Here is a 26464-nt window from a genome sequence, read left to right as displayed (position 1 = left end):
AAGTGAATTGTAATCCATAAATAAATGGCTTTTGGCACGTTTTCCTCACAACAATCGATAAATAATTAACAAATGATACCTGAGTCAGAAATCTTCATTTCAGAGGTCATTAAAACTTCCAAATGAAATCTAAACTCTTCCCCACATTTACTGCTCGTTTGTATCATGTTACGTCGTATAAATCCCGAAGTGCGCTAATGATACCGGTCCAGTTCGGCTCATTAAATGTAACTACAAATGGATAAAAACGATGATGCCATATTTAAAACTCATGATCCTTAGCGTATTAATATATCGTATATGTTAGTGGTATCTTAGATTTTATTGCCTTTATTATGATGTGATTAAAATCATGGCATCTACAATCAGATTCTAACATCAGAAGAGTAAAACACAATAATAAGAATAAATAAAGTATCTGAGAAGGGGGGGCACGGTGGCTTAGTGCCTCGGGGGTTTCCTCCGGGTACTCCGGTTTCCTCCCCTGGTCCAAAGACATGCATGGTAGGTTGATTGGCATCTCTGGGAAATTGTCCGTAGTGTGTGAGTGTGTGAGTGAATGAGAGTGTGTGTGTGCCCTGTGATGGGTTGGCACTCCGTCCAGGGTGTATCCTGCCTCGATGCCCGATGACACCTGGGATAGGCACAGGCTGATAAGCGGTAGAAAATGAATAAATGAAGTATCTGAGAGTAACACCGGGTATTGATCACCTCATGAAGAAACATCATGATAAAGGAGAAGCTGATACACACACACACACACACACACACACACACACACACACACACACACACACACACACACACACACACACACCTCTCTTTCTCAAAACACAGAATGTGTGTTCATGATTGACGCAGTGTGTTTCTCTCATTAACGGAAAAAAGCAGAATGGCTGAAATTCATGGGTGTGAAATCTGTGAAAGGACACTCTTCAGTCCAGCGTGTGTGTGTGGATGTTTTTAATCTAGAACTAATGCGCCGTCACGCTCTTGTTTTGAACATGTGTGTGTGTGTGTGTGTGTGTGTGTGTGTGTGTGTGTGTGTGTGTGTGTGTGTGTCCCCTTGTGCATCGTTCCAAGTTGTTTTACTTTTGTGAAGAACGTAAAGGAAAGTTCACACGGATTTGTGAATAGATGAAAGATTCAAAGGAAGGTCAAAGCTTTTAAGCAACTTGATCCGCTGTTCTTGAGCTCCTCCTCATCTTCATTCACACACACACACACACACACACACACACACACACACACACACACACACACACACACACACACACACATTGCTCTCCTTGTCATCATCACCACACCATCACCATCACAATCCCCTCGTCTTGTTGTTCTCCTGACTGACCTCATTCACGTCTCATAAACTCTCCCCGCACAGGCTGATCCCTCCGTGACAAATCCGACGTAAGCAAAACATTTGACTCGTTTATTAGCATGAAACTGATGTGATGGAATGTGAAGCTATAAATCTCCTGATTATTATCACACACAAACCTGTGCTGTGTGCAGACTTGGCACCTAAACTTCATAAAGCTGCATCAATATTAATGTTCAAAGCTCCTCAAAAGCAATGGCTGTTAGATTCCAAGTTCTAGGAATCCCAGGAAGCCCAGGAGAGAAGAATAATGCTGGCTCTCTGGGTGGGCGGGATGATATATCACCAATCACCTGTCACTCAGAGCAAGATGAGCCAATCTGGTGCTTCTATGAGCTCCATCTGGGTGTGTACGTGTGTATATATGTGTGTGTTTGTTTGTGTGTGTATGTGTGTATATATGTGTGTGTATGTGTGTATATATGTGTGTGTGTGTTTGTCTTTGTGTGTATGTACAGTGTGTGTTTATATATATGTGTGTGTTTATGTGTGTCTGTGTGTGTATATGTGTGTGTATATGTGTGTACGTGTGTGTTTGTGTGTCTGTGTGTGTTTATACAGTATATATGTGTGTATATGTGTGTGTATATGTGTGTGTACGTGTGCCTTTGTGTGTCTGTGTGTTTATGCGTATATGTGTGTGTTTGTGTATATGTGTGTGTACGTGTGTGTTTATGTGTGTCTGTGTGTGTATGTGTGTGTCTGTGTGTATATATGTGTGTGTTTATGTGTATATGTGTGTGTACGTGTGTGTTTGTGTGTCTGTGTGTATATGTGTGTGTCTGTGTATATGTGTATATGTGTGTCTATGTGTATATATGTGTGTGTTTATGTATGTGTGTACATGTGTGTTTGTGTGTCTGTGTGTATATGTGTGTGTTTATGTGTATATGTGTGTGTACGTGTGTGTTTATGTATGTGTGTACGTGTGTGTTTGTGTGTCTGTGTGTATATGTGTGTGTCTGTGTGTGTATGTGTGTGTCTGTGTGTATATATGTGTGTGTTTATGTGTATATGTGTGTGTACGTGTGTGTTTATGTGTGTCTGTGTGTATATGTGTGTGTCTGTGTGTATATGTGTGTGTCTGTGTGTATATGTGTGTGTGTTTATGTGTATATGTGTGTGTACGTGTGTGTTTATGTGTGTCTGTGTGTATATGTGCGTGTCTGTGTGTGTATGTGTGTGTCTGTATGTATATATGTGTGTCTGTGTGTATATATGTGTGTGTTTATGTGTATGTGTGTGTACGTGTGTGTTTATGTGTGTCTGTGTGTATATGTGTGTGTCTGTGTGTATATATGTGTGTGTTTATGTGTATATGTGTGTGTACGTGTGTATATATGTGTGTGTTTATGTGTATATGTGTGTGTCTGTGTGTGTATGTGTGTGTCTGTGTGTATATATGTGTGTGTCTGTGTGTGTATGTGTGTGTCTGTGTGTATATATGTGTGTCTGAGTGTATATATGTGTGTGTTTATACAGTATGTGTGTATATATGTGTGTGTTTATACAGTATGTGTGTGTATATGTGTGTGTACGTGTGTGTTTGTGTGTCTGTGTGTGTATGTGTGTGTCTGTGTGTATATATGTGTGTGTACGTGTGTGTTTGTGTGTCTGTGTGTGTATGTGTGTGTCTGTGTGTATATATGTGTGTGTACGTGTGTGTTTGTGTGTCTGTGTGTATATGTGTGTGTCTGTGTGTATATATGTGTGTGTGTTTATACAGTATGTGTGTGTGTTTGTGTGTGTTTATACAGTATGTGTGTGTATATGTGTGTGTACGTGTGTGTTTGTGTGTCTGTATGTGTGTGTCTGTGTGTATATATGTGTGTGTACGTGTGTGTTTGTGTGTCTGTGTGTGTATGTGTGTGTCTGTGTGTATATATGTGTATGTTTATGTATATATATGTGTGTACATGTGTGTTTGTATGTCTGTGTGTATATGTGTGTCTGTGTATATATGTGTGTTTATATATGTGTGTGTATGTGTGTGTGTGTGTGTGTCCAGAAAGCTAATTTCTTATTATAATTTTATTTCACTGCTTCATTTGTTAAAAAGTTGTTTTTGTTCTTTTTTCCTCTCTCTGTTCTGATACTGTGTGTGTGTGTGTGTGTGTGTGTGTGTGTGTGTGTGTGTGTGTGTGTGTGTGTGTGTGTGTGTGTGTGTGTGTGTGTATTAGTTTTTCTCTGTAATGGCTTTACACTTTTCCTTCACTACACTCTTTCAGTTATATCATTAACGTACATAGAAAACTTTTTTTTTTCATTCTTAATTTAAAGAACCATTCGACATAAAACCGAGTATCTCCGATACCAACAGCTGTACAAAATAAATACATGTCCGGATTTAATGTCGGTTTCGTCCTCGGTGTGTGTTTACTCTTGGGTTTATGGTCATAAATAAGGCGGAGAAAAGGAAACTCATTTCAACAGTGTTTATTTTATGGCTCCCTTTAGTGTGTGTGAAGGAACCACAATGGACCTGAAAATAACCATGAGGCACCGTGAAGCTCGGTGTTTCAGTGTAATTTCATTAAGACTTAACGATAACTGCTTACAGTCTAACTGCATCTGTACCCAAACTGGGAAGAGAGTGGGAGGGAGGGAGGGAGGGAGGGAGGGAGAGAGAGAGAGAGAGAGAGAGAGAGAGAGAGAGAGAGAGAGAGAGAGAGAGAGAGAGAGAGAGAGAGAGAGAGAGAGAGAGAGAGAGAGAGAGAGAACTATTCAGAACGTTAACAAAAACAAAACAAAGACATAAAATTACAAATTCTAAGCTTTACATAGTAATGAGGAACTGATCAGGGAACAGTATTAGCGAGCTAGCTAACACGGAGGTATTAAACTTATACACTAAGCTAAGAACTGGGGTCGAGTTAAGGGGAAGCTTTAAGAAACAGCATTATGCAAGGAATAAAACAGGATGCTCATGTTAAAGGAAAATAATCAAAGCATTTATTAGCTTATATTATATTTATATCCCCGTTACACCCCAGCGATTTGGAAATGATCACATTTTTACCTATTGACTATAAATGACACCGATCTTTTGATGCTTTGCTTTCCTTAATGTTTTCATGAGCTCATTAAAGTGAAATTATGATGGTTTTGAGTCTGAAGTGAAGCTGTGTCAGGACTACGCAAGCTAGTATAGCTCGATAGCTCAACTAGGAACAGTCGACCATCTGTGGTAAAGGTCTGAAGATTTCTAGAGGATTTTTTAAACTTTATTTCCAGGTATGTTTTCACATGCGAGGGATTTGTTTTAGTGACAGAAGCGTCACAGTGTAACAGAACGACGTATACAGAATAGAGGAAATTGTATGTACGCATTTACAGGTGTGAAATGTGCAGTCGAAATATACATGTGCAATTGAAGTAAACAGTAGAGAACACTGCTCCCCAACCTTTTTTTCGCCGCGGACCGGTCGATGTTTGATAATTTTACCGCGGCCCGCTGGGGGGTGGGGGCCATACAATTAAATAAAAATGAATAATTTTAATTTAATTGTATTTAAGCATGCCTTTTTAACTCACTACAATGCTAAACCAATGAGAACCCTGAGCTTGTTTCTTTAGAACGAGACGGTTCCATCTGAGGTAATAGGAGACAATGACACCCGAAGTGTGTCGCTTATGTCCAGTTTATTCTGTTGTTTTGTTTCGGTTGCCGTCACTGCAGAAATCCCCGCTTCACACAGATAGCATGTTGGAAATGACGATAGGGATTTAAGTGCTGTGGTGACAATCTCAGGGTATTCCGCCATGACTTTAATCCAGAACACCGGCAGAGTTTCTAACTTTCTAACGACGTCTGTTTCGTGCTCATTTTTGCTCATTTGTGGGTTAAATTTGAGCAAACACAATATACACGTACACCAAGCACTGTTAAACATGACAAAGTACCGGTGAACAGAGAGAAGAGCGATACACACCTTCTCTCTCCACCAAAGCTACAACACCACTGCCGCTTGCAGCCGCTCAGCTCCAGACGTCACCTAAACCCGGCCCGATATCATGATATTTTGCGCATGCGCGGTATTGGTGCGGCTTTAGGTGACGTCTCTCAGCTCCCGGTTAACCTCTCGTCCATGAAAAGTCGCACAAACCCGAGAGAAATACACCACATTAAATAAAATGGAAATAATTTAATGTTCCTTGGGCGGCCCGGTACCATTTGGTCCACAGACCGGTACTGGTCCGCGGACCGGGGGCCGGGGGTTGGGGACCACTGGTATAGACAATATGTATGTATGTATGTATGTCCAGATGTGCAAGTATAAAATGTGCAATCGAAGTATACATAGTACAAATGTGCAAGTGTGAAATGTGTAATTAGGTGTTGTGTGTTCATGGTGTTAAGTGTTCATAAGATGGATTGCTTGAGGGAAGAAGCTGGTCCTATGTCTTTCTGGAGCTAAGGGCTCTGTAGCGTCGGCCAGATGGCAACAGGTCAAAGAGGGAGTGTGCTGGATGTGAGGGGTCCAGAGTGATTGTCTTTGCCCTTTTGCTCACTCTGGAAAAGTACAGGTTTTACAAATTGTACAAGTTTCCCTACTCTCCACTAGGGGGCAGCTGAGGTCAGAAACACCAGGTATTTAACCAGGTAGTAGAGTAGAAGAAGGGAGATTTGTTTGGAAGCGGGAAGCATGGTTTTGCTCTAGTTCCTTTTGAATTATTGCTTTTGGAGTCCTGATTGAGAAACTTTGTTGTCAGTTCAATTTTATGGACTTTTTGTATGCTACTATACATTCTGTTGGGATCTACATGAATTGTAAAAGCTCTACTTTCATGGACCACAAGAACATTGCCCAATGAAGCGCTAGTGGTGCTTTAGCGTTGAGGATGATCGGTACCACGAGTACAAGGATCTGACTTTGTGGGCTGTTAAATGTGGATTACTTGAACATTTGCATGTGCAGGGTTTTCATCATCAATATGAAACATTGACTGATTGGTGTAACCATCCTCTGCTGCCAATATTCAAAGAGTTGTTTGTCTATAGCGTTGAACTCTCATGTTCCTTTGTTGTGTTTGATTTTGGTTTTTTTTTTTGGTCATAATCATTCTTGTCTGAAACCTGATATTATAAAAGGATTTAAAAACCTAAATTTATGCATTGTTGTTTGTGGTAATTCCTGGGAAATACATTAACATCTTTCTAGTTGGTGTAAAATTAGTAGTTGATAGCCCCGCCCCTTTTTTCATATGTATACTTCTAAAAAAAAGCAAGCAATAGAAAGTGTCAATAAAATGTGAATGGGAGTGTAATATCTATTCGTTTGGCGAGTCAGATATCAGTAAAAGAGGCTGATGGATTTGTTTGTTCATTTGTTAATTGCTTATCGATTGCGGGATTGTTGTAAGTCCTGCTGTCTGTCAGTATCACATTTATTACTGCATGAATTCACTTGGAATGCCACAAAGCACAATCTATTTCTCAATATTTATACAGTTCAGTGATAATTCCATAGACACACACAGCAACTCCCAGTGAGACCCAGAGAAGCTCCTCAATTAGAAGATTGTTCATCAATCGATTTGCTTTTCTATGTTTTACATTCAAAATGTAACTCACAACGATCTGAGCAGAATAGTAAGAAATAGATTATTACATCCAGACGAAAGCCCAGATTCAGGACGAGTACAGAACCAGACCAGGCCTCTGAGAAACAAAAAAATCAAACCCGAACCCTGAGCTGGACCGTTTGGAACCTAAATACTACGAGCAGACCAAGATATTAGTGATATAAAATGCAGAACAGTTCGGCATAGAACCAGACTACGACTCCAAGCACCAAGTCTCAGACCTAGAACATGGTCTTGGTACCTGAAACCAAGACCGGTTGAAAGAATTGAGAATTGGGCCTTGAAACAAAATCAGACCAAGCAACTGAGAAGTAAAAAATATACTTCGAACAAAATAGTCAACAATAAAACCAAAAAGCCAAACTTTGATATGCAAGGCCAAGAATAACTTTAGATAACTTTTAAACCCAGAAGCAAACCAAGACAATCTCTCAAGCAAACGCTGCCAAGTCAGATCCAGAAAAGGATTCCCCGGAGGAAACCCCCAAGGCACGTGGAGAACATGCAAACTCCACACACACAAGGCGGAGGCGGGGATCGAACCCCCAACCCTGGAGGTGTGAGGTGAACGTGCTAACAACTAAGACCTACAGACCTACAGCAAATCACAGGGCACCAAAACCCAGAGCTACATTTGACTGCAGCCTGTCGCAGGTTTGAATATACATTCACATAAATCCCAAATGATTTATCCTGTTTAGTTTTGAGCAAGCTACCAAAATGTGTAACGTCCCAGGTGTGTGTGTGAATGTGTTCGCACAATGCAGAGATCACAAAGACGACGTGAAAAATTGTTCCTGCCAACATCCCCATGGGCTCCTGCCTGGGTTTGCAATCTCCTTTCAGTCCTGTGCCAGGTTATGGAAAGTGAACGATGAAGACAGAGGACGTCTCCATCATTTGGGAGCGCGGTGAATGTTTGGCCTGCGTTTGAAAAATAGAGTGATCCCCTGGAGCAACTTTAAAAGGTTTGATGCATTGCTAAGAAACGCATACAACAGACAGGGAAAGGGATGAAACAGAGGCAGGGAGACTACAAAATAGAGAGATCATTTGTGTTTGATGTTGAAAATAGCAGGTGGAAGTGTGTGTGTGTGTGTTTAGGTGAGTCTGAGCACAGGAAGCAGTCTGACAGTGTGATGCAATAGCACAAGTGGAGCAGCAGTTTGTCTTTCTGACGAATGGCTCACTAGCCCATGGGCTAATAGACCCTCTCTGAGATTTATGGGAAATTTCACCACAACAGAACAAATGAGATGGAACTGAGGCAAAAATAGATGCTGCTGCACTGGACAGGAGAGAAAATCGCATATTCGCACAAACTATACGTATATATTGCTGCATGTGTGGCGTTTCTATGACAACAGTTTGGAGACCGATGTATATTCATCTATATAATTTGATATTTTCTCTATATTTTACAGTCAATTCTATTTTGATTATAATTCTATTCTTAGTCCATTTTATCCTAATTTTATGACCCGGGAAATGAAAAAGCTCTTCGCTACACGTCATACAGGTGCGTACGGGTGTGTATGTGACATAAAATGAAATTTGCTGTAAATTCAGATCGCAGGTTTGTATTAATTTGTGCTCAATGTTACACAAGTTACACAATGACTCGTATAGTGTCCAAAAAAACTTTTTTCCAAAAGAAAAAGCCTTTGTTAATCTGCAAGAATAAGTAGGTGAGATTTTAATGTGTGGTGCTGGAGGAATTACGTCCTTCATCGTCATCCCTGAAGAGCCATCAGAGCCACGGACGACGTCTTTATAGCTCTTCATTTTCTTTCTTTTTCAACACCTTCATTCACTCACTCATTTTCTACCGCTTATCTGATCTTCTCGGGTCACGGGGAGCCTGTGCCTATCTCAGGTGTCATCGGGCATCGAGGCAGGATACACCCTGGACGGTGTAAGTCAAACAGAGTCACTACAGAGTATTATTTGTATTATTTGTATCCACATCACATTAACTAGTGAGAAAAATTATTATAAAAAGACACAAAGACATTCCCAGGTTTTTTTTTTTGTCATTTTATTTGCATTTATATTCATAACTTGCTGTTCTGTACTGATCAAGGTTGCCAGATCAATATAATCCCTCAAAAGCAAATATCTAATACTCTGTTTTTTTTTAATTCCAAAATCACTATCTATTATTATATTTGTATATTATTACTTGATGCACTGTAATAAAACTGCACACAGATACAGGGCCTTGCATAAGTTTTCGTTCCCCAACAACCGACAGTATTAATGAGGGGTGACAAAAGAATACAGACATTTTTTTTTTTTCAAAGTTTTCACTCTCTTTACTCTCTTTGTGAGTGAAGCCCTGCTTTATTCCCGGTACCTTGCAAAGTCGCATAATTAATTACATTTATGTAGCTGACTTGCGTATAAATGAAGGTCTGTGTGATGTGAATAGAAAAATATTTAATTATTAGAGAACAAACGTAAACAATGAGCATCGTTAAGACCAAAAGAATCAGATATTAAAGATCTCACAAACACATTATTACAAGATGGAAAGAATGTGGCACAAATCTGATTTTACACACACACACACACACACACACACACACACACACACACACACACACACACACACACTCATGCACAGACACATACACAAACACACACACTCATGCACACACACACACAGACACACACACACAAACACACGCACGCACACACACTCACTCACACACTCACTCACACATTCACACACATTTACATACACACACACACCTCAAGGTATTAAGAGCTCACTGCTTGTACCCCAATGAACACTGAGTGGTTTGTAGAACATCACTAGAGCTCTGCAGAAACCTCGTCCTCAGCAAAAGTAGCAAATTGTGCTCAAAAGTAAAGACACCCTGAGCTCCCTGACATGCAGGGGAAAATTAAACAGAAGAAATGAACGAGAGATTTTAAAGCGGCGCTGTGAAGCATGAGAGGATAGACGACGGACAGAACAAAGAAGACTTTTTCTTTTCTGAGACAGAACACGAGCGAGAGCAGGATGTTTTCCGATTTTAAAATCTCTCTCACGGACGTCTTCTGAATAATTTACCAGCTTCACCTCTTCGAGTATTTTCTTCCTCTCAATAAACCTTCATGGACGGTGACAGAATTGCCACCCATTTATTCAAAAGGCCACGATGCTTTCACACCCTGCCTCGGTGCGAGCAAAAGGTCCGATCTAAATATAGCTTCCGTGCTGAGCATTCACAGAAAGATTTAGCAGGATATTAAATTTGGAAAATCGTTCCACGGAATAACGATAACGGTCGTGTGCGCGAGCAGCCGAGCCGCCAACATCTCCAAGGTGCCCTTTTGCAAAATGACCATTTTGTCAGCAACAAGATAGAGCGGGACAGATAAGATGAAAAAGAGAGAAATCTTTACAAGAAAAATCTTACCAAAAAAAAAAAATGGAGGTGATTCATATCCAAACGTGAGAGGAGAAAAACCTGAATAATTCTCCAAAAATTAGACTGGGAGTAAAAGGGCGCAGGAAATTAAATAACAGTAAAATAATAAAACAGTAAAACAATCCTTTTAAGTGTACACTCATGTATTTATCTAACGTTGTCCTCCTTCATGCATTTCAGAACAACACACCGGGACACGTAACCGTCCAAACTTCAACAGGAAGTCGTCCTGCGCTCGTACCAAAGCTTCCTCGTCGATGTACACCGCCGCCCTCCTGGCTGTGAGGTAGTACTGCACCTTCCTGAGGCTCCAGCCGAGCACGTACATGAGCAGGCCGCACACGGCGGCTGTGGAGCGACCCACGCCCGCGTTACAGTGCACGTACACGCTGTGACCGTTTTCTAACAACCCGTAGAGAAGGTACACGGCCTGGGGCAGCATCCGCACACGTCCTGCAGGGGGAGACAGATAGATAGATAGATAGATAGATAGATAGATAGATAGATAGATAGATAGATAGATAGATAGATAGATAGATAGATAGATAGATAGATAGATAGATAGATAGATAGATAGATAGATAGATAGATAGATAGATAGATAGATAGATAGATAGATAGATAGATAGATAGATAGATAGATAGATAGATAGATAGATAGATAGATAGATAGATAGATAGATAGATAGATAGATAGATAGATAGATAGATAGATAGATAGATAGATAGATAGATAGATAGATAGATAGATAGATAGATAGATAGATAGATAGATAGATAGATAGATAGATAGATAGATAGATAGATAGATAGATAGATAGATAGATAGATAGATAGATAGATAGATAGATAGATAGATAGAAAGAACAGCAATGAAATGCAGTTTGGCATCTACCAGAAGTGCAAAATGTAGCAGTCGTGCAAAAGTGCAGATAAATATCTAGCATCTTTACAGCAGGTGGTATATATGAAAGTGTATACAGTAAATAAATATTACAGAATTCCAGAAATGGTTCTAAGGCTAATGTCATCGAAGAGGAATGTGCAGAGTGAAAGGTTACAAGATTACAAGGTTATGGCATTTAAGGAGTTAGCAAACTGAATAATATATATATATACACACACGTTATATACACACATGTTATATACACACACGTTATATACACACACGTTATATACACACACGTTATATACACATAGATGAATGTGAAATGTTGGGCAGAATGTACAGTAATGATATAAAGATACAAAAAATAGTGCAGATGTAATGAGGAGTAAAAAAAAAGATAAACTATGTAATATGTACATGTATTGCACAGAGGTTATATACAGTGTTTTGTTTTTGTGTTTGTTTTGTAGTGATACACAGCAATATACTGTTTTTATTTTGGACTTACACTTAGATCTAAAGGAAACAGACAAGCAGATCTGACAACCAGCATTACATTAAATTCTTACATTTTTAAAACAAATGATCTCTCAGAAATCTGGCAAAATAGCGTCTTCTTGTTTTACATCATCCCCGAGTAAAAAAAAGTGAGAAAAACTTAAACAGCGCAAGTTTAAAAAAACAAGAAGCCACAAAATAATCAAATTATGATTACAACAAAAAAAAATTCCACAAAATCTCAAATCTCAAATAAAATATTAAATAAAGCCCCGCCCCTTTCCTATTCCTGAACAGACATAAATATGCAAATTAGCCACTGGAGTCATCGCAAACCCACATCTTTCTCAAACTACAAAAAAAAAAAAAAACGCAAAGACAACGCAAAACGATGGCGTTATATATATTCATTTATTTGAAGAAAAACAAAGATTCCTGTCCGTCGAGATCACAGAACGACAAGATTGTTGAGAATAAGAATGACGATGAGTTCAGTTAGCGTTTTTCCTTTTTTTTTTCTTAGCCACATTAGCTTAACGGCTTCGGACACTTCGGACACCGGATCGATTTCTAACCCTTGTACTGTTTGTAAAACACTTTCCAGCATTCGCTTCCGAGCAGTTCGATGCCTAAGGTTGGAGTTTAATAAAAAAAAATTATGCTGTAGTTATCGTGTCAAGAAAAAAAAATCAAATATAATAACAACTCCAAGCAATATCCAGCTCTCCATGGTGTAAATAGAGAGCGCTGTGCTCTCGGATGCCTTTTCCAGTGGACAGGGAAATAATCTAATAACCTTGTGTTAGTGCGGTAAGAGATATGTTTAGCCCCGAGTGTGTTATGAGTGTGTTTATCTTTTATCAGACATGCTGTGCTAACTCCTCCTAGCTTCCTATCGCGCTGTGTTGTTTTTTTTTTTACCCGTGAATAATACTCAGATATCGGTTCTGCCGTGTAAACAACGCCGATGGTCTCGGGTTAAAACCAGGGTCGAGCCTCACTGAGGAGGTGTGAACGCAGGTAGAGGTTGTGCCACAGATGATTTTAGTGTTTAGCTACGCATTAGCGAGTCCTACAAGTCAAATATTCAGTGTGGAGGATAAACAGCCAGTGTTTTACTCATCTGACGACCAGGACAAAGATATCGTAGCGAACAACACTGATACATCATCATGTATGCTGACAGATGACGATCAATAAAAAGATAAAAGATATAATTCACATCTGGCCAGTTTTATTTCCTTCTAAGCAAGAGAGTTCTAAAGTACATTAAAGCTTGGTTTTGAATTTCATTTCATTTCATTTTATGCTAGATCTTTCTTTTCCTATGTTTTCTATGCTAGCACTTTCTTTTTTCCGTGGTTTCTATGCTAGCACTTTCTGTTCATACTGTTTCTATGCTAGCATTTTCTTTTTCTGTCGTTTCTATGCTAGAACTTTCTTTTCCTATGTTTTCCTTCTAAGCAAGAGAGTTCTAAAGTACATTAAAGCTTGGTTTTGAATTTCATTTCGCTCGGTTTTTAAACATATCTTTATCATTCGTGCTTGCTAATATAAATTAGCTCAACATGACCAGATGGGAAACGACATCTATCCTCATCTCTATATATGCCTCACTAGGTTTAAGTTAAAATAAAACATTACCTACAAACTAAACCAAAAGTCAGTCAGAATTTAGTTTTCTGGATGTTACAGGCAACAACTAACACTAACCCTAACCCACACCTGAAATCTGCTCGTCCGATTATAGTGCATGTGACAAAAGCTGCTGTGATTGTATCTCCATTAACAGACGTACCCTCAGTGCTCATGTCAGGGGTCGGGATCCAGACGTAAGCCAGACCACAGTCTCTGTACAGGTGCATCATGGTCTCTGGGGTCATGTTCTCGTCGGGGTCACGCCGGCAGCCATGCGAGTTGTTCATGACGTCCCACTCGGTCTGGAAGTTCATCACGGCCGTGACGCCCAGCTCATGCTTTAGCTTCAGGGTGACGTGCTCGACACGCCGAGGGCAACTACCCAGCCATACCCGGGGCAGGATCCTGCAGGGAAGAGGGAGGGTAGATACAACAACAAATTTAAGATTTTCTCAACTGTAAAGCAAATTCAATGTGACGAATACAAACAAGTGGATCAAAGGAGTCTTCGGATCAATCCTACAGCCCACATGGTCCATGTTTCTTTATTTCACCACTCAGATTGTTTGGTTTTTATTCTGATGGGCATGGTCTCTTCCTCAGGACACGAGGACTCACTGAACAGAAGATGAAATGATGTCCTGACATGATCAGTGATGGCTTTCATGGTGAGATCTTAAACGAACTCTGTGAGTGAAAATCTTTTAGATGAACAATGTCCACGTCTCTGGTTCAGTTCCAGAGGCTGGAAGAATCGATCACCTGTATAAACAACTCAGGAAACACTGACTAGTGATTTTGGAAGAATATATTCTCCAGAAGGTTTTTAATGGAAGATTTTCCTGTGATCTTTATGCTAGAACTTTCTTTTCCTATGTTTTTTATGCTAGCACTTTCTTTTTTTCCGCGGTTTCTATGCTAGCACTTTCTGTTCATGTTGTTTCTATGCTAACACTTTCTGTTCATGTCGTTTCTATGCTAGCACTTTCTTTTTTCTGTGGTTTCTATGCTAGCACTTTCTGTTCATATTGTTTCTATCTAGCCATTTCTTTTCATGTAGTTTCAATGCTAGCATTTTCCCCCTATGTATTCTATGCTAGCATTTTCTTTTCTGTGGTTTCTATGCTAGCACTTTCTTTTTCCATGGTTTCTATGCTAGCACTTTCTGTTCATATCATTTCTATGCTAGCACTTTCTGTTCATAACATTTCTATGCTAGCACTAACTTTTTCTGTGGTTTCTATGCTAGCACTTTCTTTTCCTATGTAGCACCTTTTTTTCTGTGGTTTCTATGCAAGCACTTTAATTTTCTGTGGTTTCTATGCTAGCACTTTCTCTTCATATTGTTTCTATGCTAGCACTTTCTTTTCCTATGTAGCACCTTCTTTTTTCTGTGGTTTCTATGCTAGCACTTTCTGTTCATATCGTTCCTATGCTAGCACTTTCTGTTCATATCGTTTCTACGCTAGCACTTTCTTTTCCTATGTAGCACCTTCTTTTTTCTGTGGTTTCTATGCTAGCACTTTCTTTTCCTATGTATTCTATGCTAGCACTTTCTTTTTTCCGTAGTTACTATGCTAGCACTAACTTTTTCTGTGGTTTCTATGCTAGCACTTTCTTTTCTTATGTATTCTATGCTAGTGCTTTCTTTTCTGTGTACTGTAGGCTAAACACTCTAAACAGAGTTTTTCGTGCAGTTTGAGAGTTTTCCCGGCATTGCAGATTATTTCATCATTTATTTACAGAATTGTCTAAACCAGGACAGAGAGCATCAGGTACATTTAGTGTGAATCACAGTGGGTTTATTATTTAATAATTTAATACATTTCAAACATATGGGTACATCATTTACATATAAAGAGCCTATTTTTAAATTAATGCGCTTTTCTTCCAAAAAAAGAAAAAAGTCCAATGCTTTGGGCCAGACACCTTATTAAACTATTTTTTCTTTTAATCACATCAGAATAAAACATAAACCTGCTCTGAAGTCATTATCGGTGTGAGATTTCTGCTTTTAAAAAATCCTTTAAAAACCTATTAAAATATGCAAATGAGGTGATACATGATAAAATATCAGTTAATTTTTGCATATTAAAAAAATCCACTTTTCATCCGTTTTCTTTTTTGCTCAAACGTTCAGATATCAAACGAGAAAAATGTTTTAATTTCTTAGAAATCTTTTAAACCTATGAGAAGAATGTATGCAGATGGAATTCTTCAGATAGAGAATATATTCAAATAATTTCAATATTAAAAACAGAGTTAAAGCTAAATCATAATTTATTTATTTTTTTTGAAGGAAAGTGTACAATTTCTAAAACTTAAATAATACATAATTTCTAAAACTTAAAAATAAAGAGAAAATCCAAAGATAAATCTTATAAGAATGCAGCTGCTATTAAAGCATTTTGTCCAGCTTTTTTTTTTCTTGTATTCCTTATTTTGTAGTGCTAAGCTACATCAAGCTTTTTTTTTTCTCCTTAATTCTCTTGACCAATCAGATTACAAGTTCAGGAATCAAGCCTGATCAAAGTACTGATGACAAAGTTATTGTTATTTAATAAATACAACTTCATCTCATCAGCCGGCGTTACACCAACCGTTAAACGCTAAACTAGGATAGAACTAGTTAGGTTTGGTACTTGGAGTCATGGTCGCCATGGTTACCAATGTTACATCATTTTTTCCCCCGCCCGTTTCGATAGAGAACGCGTGCTGACATTGTGGCTAATCTTTCTGAAGGAGGACAGTGTAAGGAGAAGTGTTTGACTAGTGAGGAGAGTGATATTTGAACAGAAGAGAGAAATGGACCCTTGAGGAGGTGAGGAAGAGGAGAAGGACGCACTGTGCATAGATGGATAGAATACGGAGGTATTTTTAGAGATCCAGTGCACAGTAAGATCCCCGGCTACTCCCACTTCTGTAATCATCTCATTTATCTATCTGTCATCGTTTCTCAGACAGAGAGAGAGAGAGAGAGAGAGATAGAGCTGCAGAGAGAAACAGAGAGAGTGAGAGAGAAAAGAGAGTCAGTGGGTGGGTGGGTGGTGGAGAGAGAGAGAGAGAGAGAGAGAGAGAGAGAGAGAGAGAGAGAGAGAGAGAGAGTAAATGACACGGATGCAGATTGGACATTTAAAAGAAATAAAAATTCATTTCATCCTCGCTCCATTCTTCCTCACTCCGTCTCACTGAGGCACAGCGAGCTCTTTAACCTTTTCCTGCTCTTTCCTAATGATGTTCTCTCTGAATCTCTGAGCTCAGCCTCCCGTCATTACAATCAGGCGGTGTACACGGTGTACAGAGTCGGGCAGACACGGATGTATCCCGACCCAGAAGCTCTCACATTATACCAACGTTTTTTCCAACTAGATTGAATTTCAACCCAATAATTCCTCCGTCCACAACATCCTTTGATGTAGAAAGTGAAAAGACCCAAGAGGGCTCCTGATTGACAGGTAAAGAAACCAATCACGGGTCGTTTTGTTCAGCGTCATTGTTTAGGGGTGTGGAAATGTAAAGTCCCTACAAAAACAGACCGGTGCACAAACGTTCATCATGAGTCATACAGTGAACCTCACATCATTTGGAGAATTCAGTATTTAGCTGATCCTACAGTAATAAGCGCTGATTGTAAGGCTCATAGACACAAAGGCTTCCTTCTTCCATGAGGGCAGCAGAGGGTAACGACGGCTTTGTTTCCAAGTTTAAAAAAGAACCGGACACGTTTTCTGAAAATCCTACAGAATCCGACTGGCCGTACGATGATTCAGAAACCCCTGAAGTGTTTGAAATTCCGTGTGCCGTAAGCGTCAGACGTTCGGCAGACGGTCTGTGGGCGTGACGTCTGACCCTGAGACTGTCACCATCTCTCCATAATGACTTTATAGCACCTCCACTACCTCAAGCACTATAACGAATTCCGTTGAAGTAAATAACACGGTTAAAGAGCCCTCGAGACGGTCACGGAGATTTACGAAGTTAGAGGAAGCCGACAAGGGTGTGTTAAAAACAGAAAGAGCATTGATTCCCCTCTCTCTCTCTCTCTCTCTCTCTCTCTCTCTCTCTCTCGCTCGTGAGCAAGCGCACACCTGCGGCACTTTCTACACCCTGATCGATTTAGCCTCTCTAACACATTCAATTTGGCCTTTCTCCAATGGATTTAGCCAATGGCATCCCATCACGAGCTATTTATGAGCTCCCTCAGCAAACAGATATATTCTGTGTCAAAACTGTTCGCAGGCACAATCTGTTTTTCTCTCATCATTCATCACATTTATTAGAGGACTGGGCTGCAGAACTCGTTCCTCAAATTATTACAGGCTAGATAGAGAAAAGCAAGGGTTCACTAGATGCCATTACACATGTCAGGTGATTTAGGGTGCCATTATTTTTAACTAAAGTGCTGTTTGATTGTGTATCCTGCCCCTGCACCTGCCCTCGGTCCGGGTCAAATCCACTTCATGACCCCGGGGTCAGCCGAATGGAATAAAGCTTTGCTGTTCACTTTTTCTGTATATCCTTTTAACTTCGAGGTCAAAGAGGTAGAAATTAGCGCTAATGGCTATAAGAGGAACAAAGCAGGTGCTGTTACGGGAAAATAATCAACGACGGTGTCGGGGTGGAGCTTAGAATCACAGCTTTACTTCTGACTGTTAAATGCGGACACTGGAGACTCCTTCTATTCTTTTATCTGTTTAGTAACAAAACCTTTTAGATTAAACAATAATGTTTATTAAGTTATATATAATGATAGTTTTTAATTAATTTCTGTAATCAACTCTGTCTTTGTTTTCTTTTCTTTTTTTAATAATGATTTCTGCTCTGCTCGTGGGGATCGGGATCGCCGGATAAGAGCGACACTACGGCATCGGAGAAGCGCTTGATTTCTACATCCTTCCACAGAGGCTGAGAAAAGTCTTTCATTATATTGGGTGGAAATGAATCATTTGGGAAGCAGCCGGTAGCAGAAGTGAAGCCGTGATGCCACTGTGTCGCGTTCTTGCAGTCAGTAATTCTCTACCCCTTGGGGCTTAATTAATTTTGCACTATAAATTAATATACATGCAAATTTGCACATTACAAAAGGCAGCCAGAGAGAGAGAGAGAGAGAGAGAGAGAGAGAGAGAGAGAGAGAGAGAGAGAGAGAGATTATTTCTTCTACTTCAGGCAAAAAAAAACAATGATTAGTCAAAGATTATTTTCTTCTCAAAAGCTTTACAAATAATAAAAACGACATTTTTGCTGAAGAAACTCGTCAAACGTCAGTGGCATTGAACTGCAAACAAGGAAACAGAAAACCTTAAAGAGGTTTTTCTCAAAAAAGAAAAAAAAACACTTTTCTGAAATGTCGATATTTTAGCCATTTGGAAGCGTCGCTATGATGAAAAATTCCTCCCTCTTTGCAGCCTTCCTGTAGAACAACCTCTAAAACATGGCGGTTGAGATAAAAAAGAAAGAAAGAAAGAAAGAAAGAAAACTAATCACTGACTGTTAAGTGTCAGGACTCGGCCCGGGACTTTTGGCCATGTGCATTTGTTTACGTTCCTCGTCACGTGTCTGCCCCGCCTTCGTCTGCTCCTCCCTGTCTCCACACGGTTCCTGTCTTTGGTACTGTATTTAAGTGAGCCGCGTTGCTGATGGCAGCACGGAATCATTAGTTACATTTAGTCATTGTTAAGTGTCGTCATTCGTATTGTTTTAGTTATCGTCTTTTACTGTGTTGTCTTTATTATTTATTAAACCCCTTTCGTTTGAAGCTTTCCTGCATATGGGTCTGTCTCCTGGTTGTGATAGAATGATTCCGCACAAAACTAAGACCCAGCAGGATAGCTTTCACCTCGGATTGGCTTTTTTATTCTCCCCCTGGATTGTTCCGTCAGTCCTTCTGGCCCTTTTTTCTTTTTTCGGTGACATCGCTCCGCATTTTTTCGGTGAGCGATGCCGCTCTACTTTTACTTCCGTCTGAGGCGTATGTCGCCTCACTTCATCCGCGGAGGATGTCACCATCCCGGTTTTGCCCCTTTTTTATTTTTTGGTGCCCTGCGGCATCGCCCCGCATTTGTTCTGGGGAAGGACACCGCTCCACTTCCGGTTCCGTCCGAGGAGGACGTCACTTCACTTCTTCCGCGGGGGGTGTTGCAGGCCCGTGGCGGAGGATCTTTCCCGCCCTCCCACCTTTCTTCCTATTCTGGTCATCAGGATGTGGGTCTGGCCGCGGTACGTCTGGGGTTATGCACGGCCCTTCTGCTCGCCTGTGGACGTCGCTCGGCCCTTCTGATCGGCTGTGGACGTCGCTCGGCCTTCGCCGTGTGCCTTGCTCCCCCCATCTGCCTCTGCCGTGTGCCTCCCCCCCCACACAACATGAAGAGTTGTGATGTTGATCGACACACAGAACAAACCGGATGGCTGCTACATCAGATAATGACCAAACACTTTGACCATCGTTTTCTAGAAGGTTCTGTGGATCAAAACACAAACACAATGTTCTAATATCTCTGACTCAGAAGAAACTAATCTTCACTGTATTTCTATTTTCATCTTCAGATAAGTTTCAGTAGCTAATGATGCCTCAGTCACGTCTCAGGAGCTCAGGAGCGGCGAATCGGCGTCTAATCACCTCTTCGAGCTCATGAAATTTTCCGATAATAAGCAGCAACTGTGGATCATTACAAATCTGAACAGCCTGAGGAAAACTCCAAAGAGGCAAACAAAATAATACCGTGTACTATAATGATCTGACTCCCTGGATGAGACGGTAACAAGGATGTTTATGCTGCGTTTTCAAACGAATCATCTTGTTCTTCCATTATTACAAAAAAAAAATAAAAAAATCAGAGTTCAACTGGAAGACGAATGAATAGAAGTGAAAAACGTAAGGAAGGAGGGTTTATAGTCAATGTGTCAGTATAGAGAGAAAAATGACCTTTACACACACACACACACACACACACACACACACACACACACACAAACACAGAACACATGTATTGTATCTTGGAAGCTGAGATTTCTAAGACTTGCTTTTTTATAGTTAACCTTTTGTCCTTTCCTTTTTTAATCTTTATATCCGTTGATTTTAATCCATCTGTACAAACGAGCTGAATGTCCTTCGCTAAAGCCCCCCCCCACACACACACATACATACACACACATACACACAAACCCACAAACCAGCAATCCTTTCCAATCATTTCTTTTTTTAATGATTGAGTATTAATGCTCTAATGATGACGTATTAACGCACTCGACTTACACATGAGACACACACACACACACACACACACTTTGTCACATTTTCTTTTAATCAGAAGCTCAGGTGTGTGACTCCCTGCCCTCCACCAGAAAGACGCGACTCTGGTGGAGTGGTTTAGAGAACATCGCTCGCACTCACAGCTCTTCTATTCAGCAGGAAATGAAAAAGAACGACTTCAGACATAAATCTAATTTTACACAAGTGTGGATTTGTGTCGTATCCTACACACAGCTGATGTGAACCTCGACTGTTTCAAAATCTATAACTTACTTACTTGGTTACTGGGATTTTATACATGCATTGAGTCTAATAAGGGTGTTTTACCGCATGCTGCCTTTAGAAGGCGCTGTTTCACCGTTTAGATGTCCCTTCGGCATTTTCAGCTCTGTTAGCTTTGCCTTTTATGGTGCTTTGTGGGAGGGGCTAAAAGGTGGCATGAACATGTTTGGTATTTTAAGAGTGATTTTCATTTCACAACATTACATTACATAATTTAGTTTAGTTAGTTATATACATTTTAAAAATATATATATATATTTATTTTCTTAACACTTTCCTGAATACATTCTGTAGAATCATAAAGGCTGCAATCTGATTGGCTCCCTACACATCTGTGTATAAACACTTTTCAGGAAAAAATACAGCATCGTCTTGTAAACCTGTTCAACTCGAGCTCACGGGAAATTATTTCGACCAAACTGTTCCTGCACCAGCATCGACACCTGAGGAGAAATGAAATAAAGTGTCATCGGCGATGTGTTTACACACTTGGAAAAGTGCATGGCCTGTTGTCCAGCAACGCTGAAGTAGAAGTCTGTCGTGTGCTTCATCTCATCCGTGTGGCCGCTCAACTCGATCCAGTGACCAATCGGGTTACAGTACGCACCGTCCACCATGTTGCTTTGGTCGTACACTAACTCCCGGTCGTGATGTGGGCCGTTACCTGGAGACACAATAAACCATCAGTAGACATTCATTCATTCATTCATTTTCTACCGCTTATCCAAACTACCTCGGGTCACGGGGACCCTGTGCCTATCTCAGGCGTCATCGGGCATCGAGGCAGGATACACCCTGGACGGAGTGCCAACCCATCGCAGGGCACACACACACACACTCTCATTCACTCACACACACACACTACGAACAATTTACCAGAGATGCCAATCAACCTACCATGCATGTCTTTGGACAAGGGGGGCGGAACCGGAGTACCCGGAGGAAACCCCCAAAGCACGGGGAGAACATGCAAACTCCACACACACAAGGTGGAGGCGGGAATCGAACCCCCAACCCTGGAGGCGTGAGGCGAACGTGCTAACCACTAAGCCACTGTGTCCCCCCTCAGTAGACATTAAAAGTTTTGTTCTCTTGCTCTTTCTTTGTATCATAAAATGAAATTTTATACATTTTCTCTGCCTAATGATAACTGTATTTTATGTATAGCAGTTTTAAATTCACAATCACAGACCGTCTTTATTAAGGATCTGGATACAGATTTACGTTCCTGAGGAAACCTAGCCGAGATGACACGATACAAAAGGGACGCCATCTTCCTTATAATGTAAAATTAAATAGAACCCAATTTTAAGATTGACAATGTTTTGTGACCCCTATGTATGTGTATATATATATATATATATATATATATATATATATATATATATACATATATATATATATACACATATATGTATATATATATATGTATATATGTATATATATATATATATATATATATATATATATATATATATATATATATATATATATATATATATCCATGACAGATGTTTTCGCAGTGCCTTGGCATTTACTTGCATTGCTCTTGCTGAATATGTCCAGCACGCTTTCCAGCGTTTTATGATTTGTGTTTATGTCTCCCTCCATTGATACGTGTGCAGGAAGCGAAGCCGTAGGCTCGCGCTGCGAGACGAAATCGTATTTACGGAAAATGTCAAAAAAAATGTCATGTTCGTTTCTTATCATGTTTCTTCTGTCAGCCGTGAGAATGCGGGCAAATACTGTATGAAGTCGGCATTAAAACTTTACACGTATTAAATATTTACGATCAGGCCATCAGTGTGCTGTGACATTGGAATGTGTCAATGGTCAATGAGTCAATGTTACCTAAAGTCATGATGTCATGTGACCAAACTGAAGAAGACAAAATCTATGTAATGTGAAAAAACACAGAGTAAACTCTTAATGAAAATCAGGTTATGTTCCTTTCTATCCGAGCGCCGGAGTGTTTAACGTGCTGGTTGTTCTCAAACAAGCCGAATCTTTTAGGTAAGTTGACTCACCTATTTAACGTGCTGGTTGTTCTCAAACAAGGCGACTCTTTTAGGTGAGTCGACTCACCTATTTAACGTACTGGTTGTTCTCGAACGAGCCGAGTCTTTTAGGTGAGTCGACTCACCTATTTAACGTACTGGTTGTTCTCGAACAAGCCGACTCTTTAAGGTGAGTCGACTCACCTATTTAACGTACTGGTTGTTCTCGAACAAGCCGACTCTTTAAGGTGAGTCGACTCACCTATTTAACTTGCTGGTTGTTCTCGAACGAGCCGACTCTTTTAGGTGAGTCGACTCACCTATTTAACGTGCTGGTTGTTCTTGAATGAGCCGACTCTTTTAGGTGAGTCGACTCACCTATTTAACGTGCTGGTTGTTCTCGAACACATCGACTCTTTAAGGTGAGTCGACTCACCAATTTAACGAGCCGGTTGTTCTCGAACAAGCCGACTCTTTTAGGTGAGTCGACTCACCAATTTAACGAGCTGGTTGTTCTCGAACGAGCCGAGTCTTTTAGGTGAGTCGACTCACCAATTTAACGAGCTGGTTGTTCTCGAACGAGCCGAGTCTTTTAGGTGAGTCGACTCACCTATTTAATGTACTGGTTGTTCTCGAACACACCGACTCTTTTAGGTGAGTCGACTCACCTATTTAACGTACTGGTTGTTCTCGAAAACACCGACTCTTTTAGGTGAGTCAACTCACCTATTTAATGTACCGTAATCACGCCTATTGATAAAAAAACAACAACAACCCTTATCCATTCAACTCTAGCATTAACTCTATCTTCTAATTGCCTCACAATCCCAGTTCAGTCCTGACTGAGTGTCTCACGTCAGGATCTTCAACACAGGAGGCAGCACACATGGGGTTTTGATGTTCTGACTGCCAGAAGGAACTGAGATTCATGTTCTGTCCCACATTTAGTGTTTTGACTTTCGAGCCATGTGGTGTGCAATCAAGCATCATTGTTTTCTTAAAATGTCCTAAAGTGTGCTGCGGCATGTTGAAAAGGAAATCACAGCATGCCAAGAAACAGAGAAAACAATCATTCTGGTGCAAGAAAAAAAATATATACGTACAATACGGTTTAAGTGCACCATTAAAGCCATTTAAAATGAGTGGGCTGCTGACAAATGAACAAACCTGAGAAAATTAAGTGAAAGTCAGTCATTGTTGAGGTGCAGAATAAATGACGTCAGTAGAAACCGGTCTGAGACAAAAAACGTCTAAATCTTTCAATTCTTTTTGAACTCTGTGCTTTGTGAGTGCTAGTGATAAAATATGCTGAGGAAGTCAAAGCAGATTCAAGTTAAATTGCAACAGGATAAAGTGTGTGTGTGTGTGTGTGTGTGTGTGTGTGTGTGTGTGTGTGTGTGTGTGTGTGTGTGTGTGTGTGTGTCTGTCTATCTGTCTGTCTGTCTCTCTGTCTTGTATGGACCATCAACGCCATCTAGTGAGAAAGATGGTCCATTACATTACATTTGCTTCTAAAATTAAAGTTATAGTAATGTTTTATGTAATTATTTGGAATTTACTTCCATTTTATTTGATTAGTCTGTGTGAGTCAAGTCCAGGCTGTTTATGACAAGTCATTTAAAAAAATTCCAGTTGGTTAAGTAATGTATCGGGGCAGTTGTAGCTCAGTGGGTCAGACATTGTGGCCTCTGTAGAAGGTTACGAGTTATGAGAAGGTTATTAAGGTTATAAATATAAGATAAATGTGTCTGTAAATGTAACTGTAACATGACAGAGTGTGTTGTTACATGTAAATAATCACTGACAGCATAGTGTGATGTAGGTTTTTGTGAAACAAAGACTCCTCTTATTCCACAGCTTTTTAAACATAATATAAAGATACAACTACACTATTTTTATCCGGTAATAGTTACCTTTCATGAACAAAACAAGTTAGTTCCTGTTATTGCTTACATTATAGGAGCTGGTTAAAGTACAGGGAAAAAAAAGAAGTGTAATCTCCTCTGTCCTAGGGTTGCAAAATTCCGGGAATTTTCCAGGCTGGAAACTACCCATGGGAATTAACTGGGAATTTGAAAAAAAAAATGCAGAGTTGCCTATAACAAGGAACTTAAATGTAGTTAAAAAAAATCTTGCAGCATATTTTTTTTTAAAACAACAAGATTTAATGCAATTTAAGTTGAATTTGTACCCTGCGTTCACTTGCACACAGCACACTGCTTACTGGAGGGCCATTGAGGCCAAACCCTCTGCACGTACTTGTGTTCTTCTATAACATGCACAGTAACACTTTATTTTAGGGTCATTTAACTAGTTGATATTAGCATGAATATTAATAGAATATTGGCTATTTATTAGTACTTATTAAGCACATATTAATGCCTTATTCTACATTCTTAATTGTACCCAATACCTAAACTTAATAACTACCTTACTAACTCTTAATAAGCAGTACATTAGGAGTGTTATGACCAAACAAAATGTTTATTTATGTTTGTATATGATATAGTTTATATAAATTTCCCTATATTTCCAAATAATTCCCATAAATTCTCGAAAATTCCCATAAATTCCAGTAAAGTTTCCAATTTGGTATATTTCCAAAATTTCCCAGATTAAGTTCCCGTGGAAAGTTTCCGGAAATTTACCTTTGCAACCCTCCTCTGTCCTGAAGAAAGTTTTACAGAAGTTCAGAAGTTTTACAGAAAACACTGACACTGGAGACTCCTTATATATCATAAGAACCGCTACAACTTAGTTATTACCTTCTGACCCATCAGAATCGAGAATTTAGTTTAGATTAGTTTAGTTTAGAAATAAATCTAAATAAAACTATCAAATACCTTCCCATATATAATTCCCATCAATCCGCTTAAGGAACTTGAACCAGAATTTGTGTGTGTACGGTTCGCTGAGTTGCACTTCCCCGAGCCACAGACAGGGGTCGCAGCTGGACGCCAGCGTCCGCATCGGTTTCATTGCGACTGCGTTCTGTGAGTCCCAGTGGCCGAGTTCGGGACGGGATCCACACACAAACACCTCGATATCCGAGCGCTCGGAGCTCAACACAACCCCAAACCTAAACAAAAGCATTCTCGGTGAAATTAACAAGAGCTAAAGCGCCTAAGAGTCTCTCGATAAAATTTTATGGAAGTAGGATTCACGTCAATCTTTTCCCGTCGTGTTTAACCTGCTGGTTGTTCTCGAACGAGCCGACTCTTTTAGGTGAGTCGACTCACCTATTTAACGTGCTGGTTGTTCTCGAACGAGCCGACTCTTTTGGGTGAGTCGACTCACCTATTTAACGTACCGTAATCACGCCTTTTGATTAAAAAAAAACAACCCTTATTCATTCAAATGCATTTTCATTCAAATGCACCGTAAAGTGAAGAAATACAATATGAAAATATTCAAATATCAACAGCTTTGTCTAGTTTTTATAAAAATGTAGCAATGATTCGTTTGGTAGTCGTGAAATAGAGCCGAATGATCTGACACACTGTT

The 26464-nt window shown here is 39.9% G+C and overlaps 1 protein-coding gene across 2 annotated transcripts; it reads right to left on the bottom strand.

The window, feature by feature from the left end:
• Nucleotides 1–9386: 9386 nt before the first annotated feature.
• Nucleotides 9387–26195, bottom strand: epm2a (EPM2A glucan phosphatase, laforin). Of its 2 annotated transcripts, none has more exons than XM_027160281.2 (4): nucleotides 25804–26195; nucleotides 21453–21627; nucleotides 13593–13837; nucleotides 9387–10860 (listed from the first exon to the last, which is right to left on the bottom strand). In XM_027160281.2, the coding sequence occupies exons 1-4, from the start codon at nucleotides 26051–26053 to the stop codon at nucleotides 10559–10561; spliced, it is 972 nt and encodes a 323-aa protein (XP_027016082.1). In that variant the 5' UTR covers nucleotides 26054–26195; the 3' UTR covers nucleotides 9387–10558. The 2 variants fall into 2 exon arrangements, with proteins under 2 accessions (XP_027016082.1, XP_047663455.1); XM_047807499.1 differs by lacking the exon at nucleotides 25804–26195 and adding an exon at nucleotides 25609–25779.
• Between the last annotated feature and the right edge of the window lie 269 nt (nucleotides 26196–26464).

Source organism: Tachysurus fulvidraco, chromosome 23, assembly GCF_022655615.1.
Source record: "Tachysurus fulvidraco isolate hzauxx_2018 chromosome 23, HZAU_PFXX_2.0, whole genome shotgun sequence".
Taxonomy (NCBI): Eukaryota; Metazoa; Chordata; class Actinopteri; order Siluriformes; family Bagridae; genus Tachysurus; species Tachysurus fulvidraco.
Note: the sequence above shows the minus strand (reverse complement) of the source record. Positions and strands in the feature narration are given on the sequence as shown.

Excerpts from the sequence above, each read along its gene's own strand:
- epm2a (XM_027160281.2), bottom strand. The coding sequence starts at position 26,053 with ATGCTTTTGTTTAGGTTTGGGGTTGTGTTGAGCTCCGAGCGCTCGGAT. Across the intron at positions 21,628-25,803 it reads TGGGAATTATATATGGGAAG|GTAACGGCCCACATCACGAC; the intron begins GTATTTGATAGT and ends TTGTGTCTCCAG. Across the intron at positions 10,861-13,592 it reads CCCTGACATGAGCACTGAGG|GACGTGTGCGGATGCTGCCC; the intron begins GTACGTCTGTTA and ends CTCCCCCTGCAG.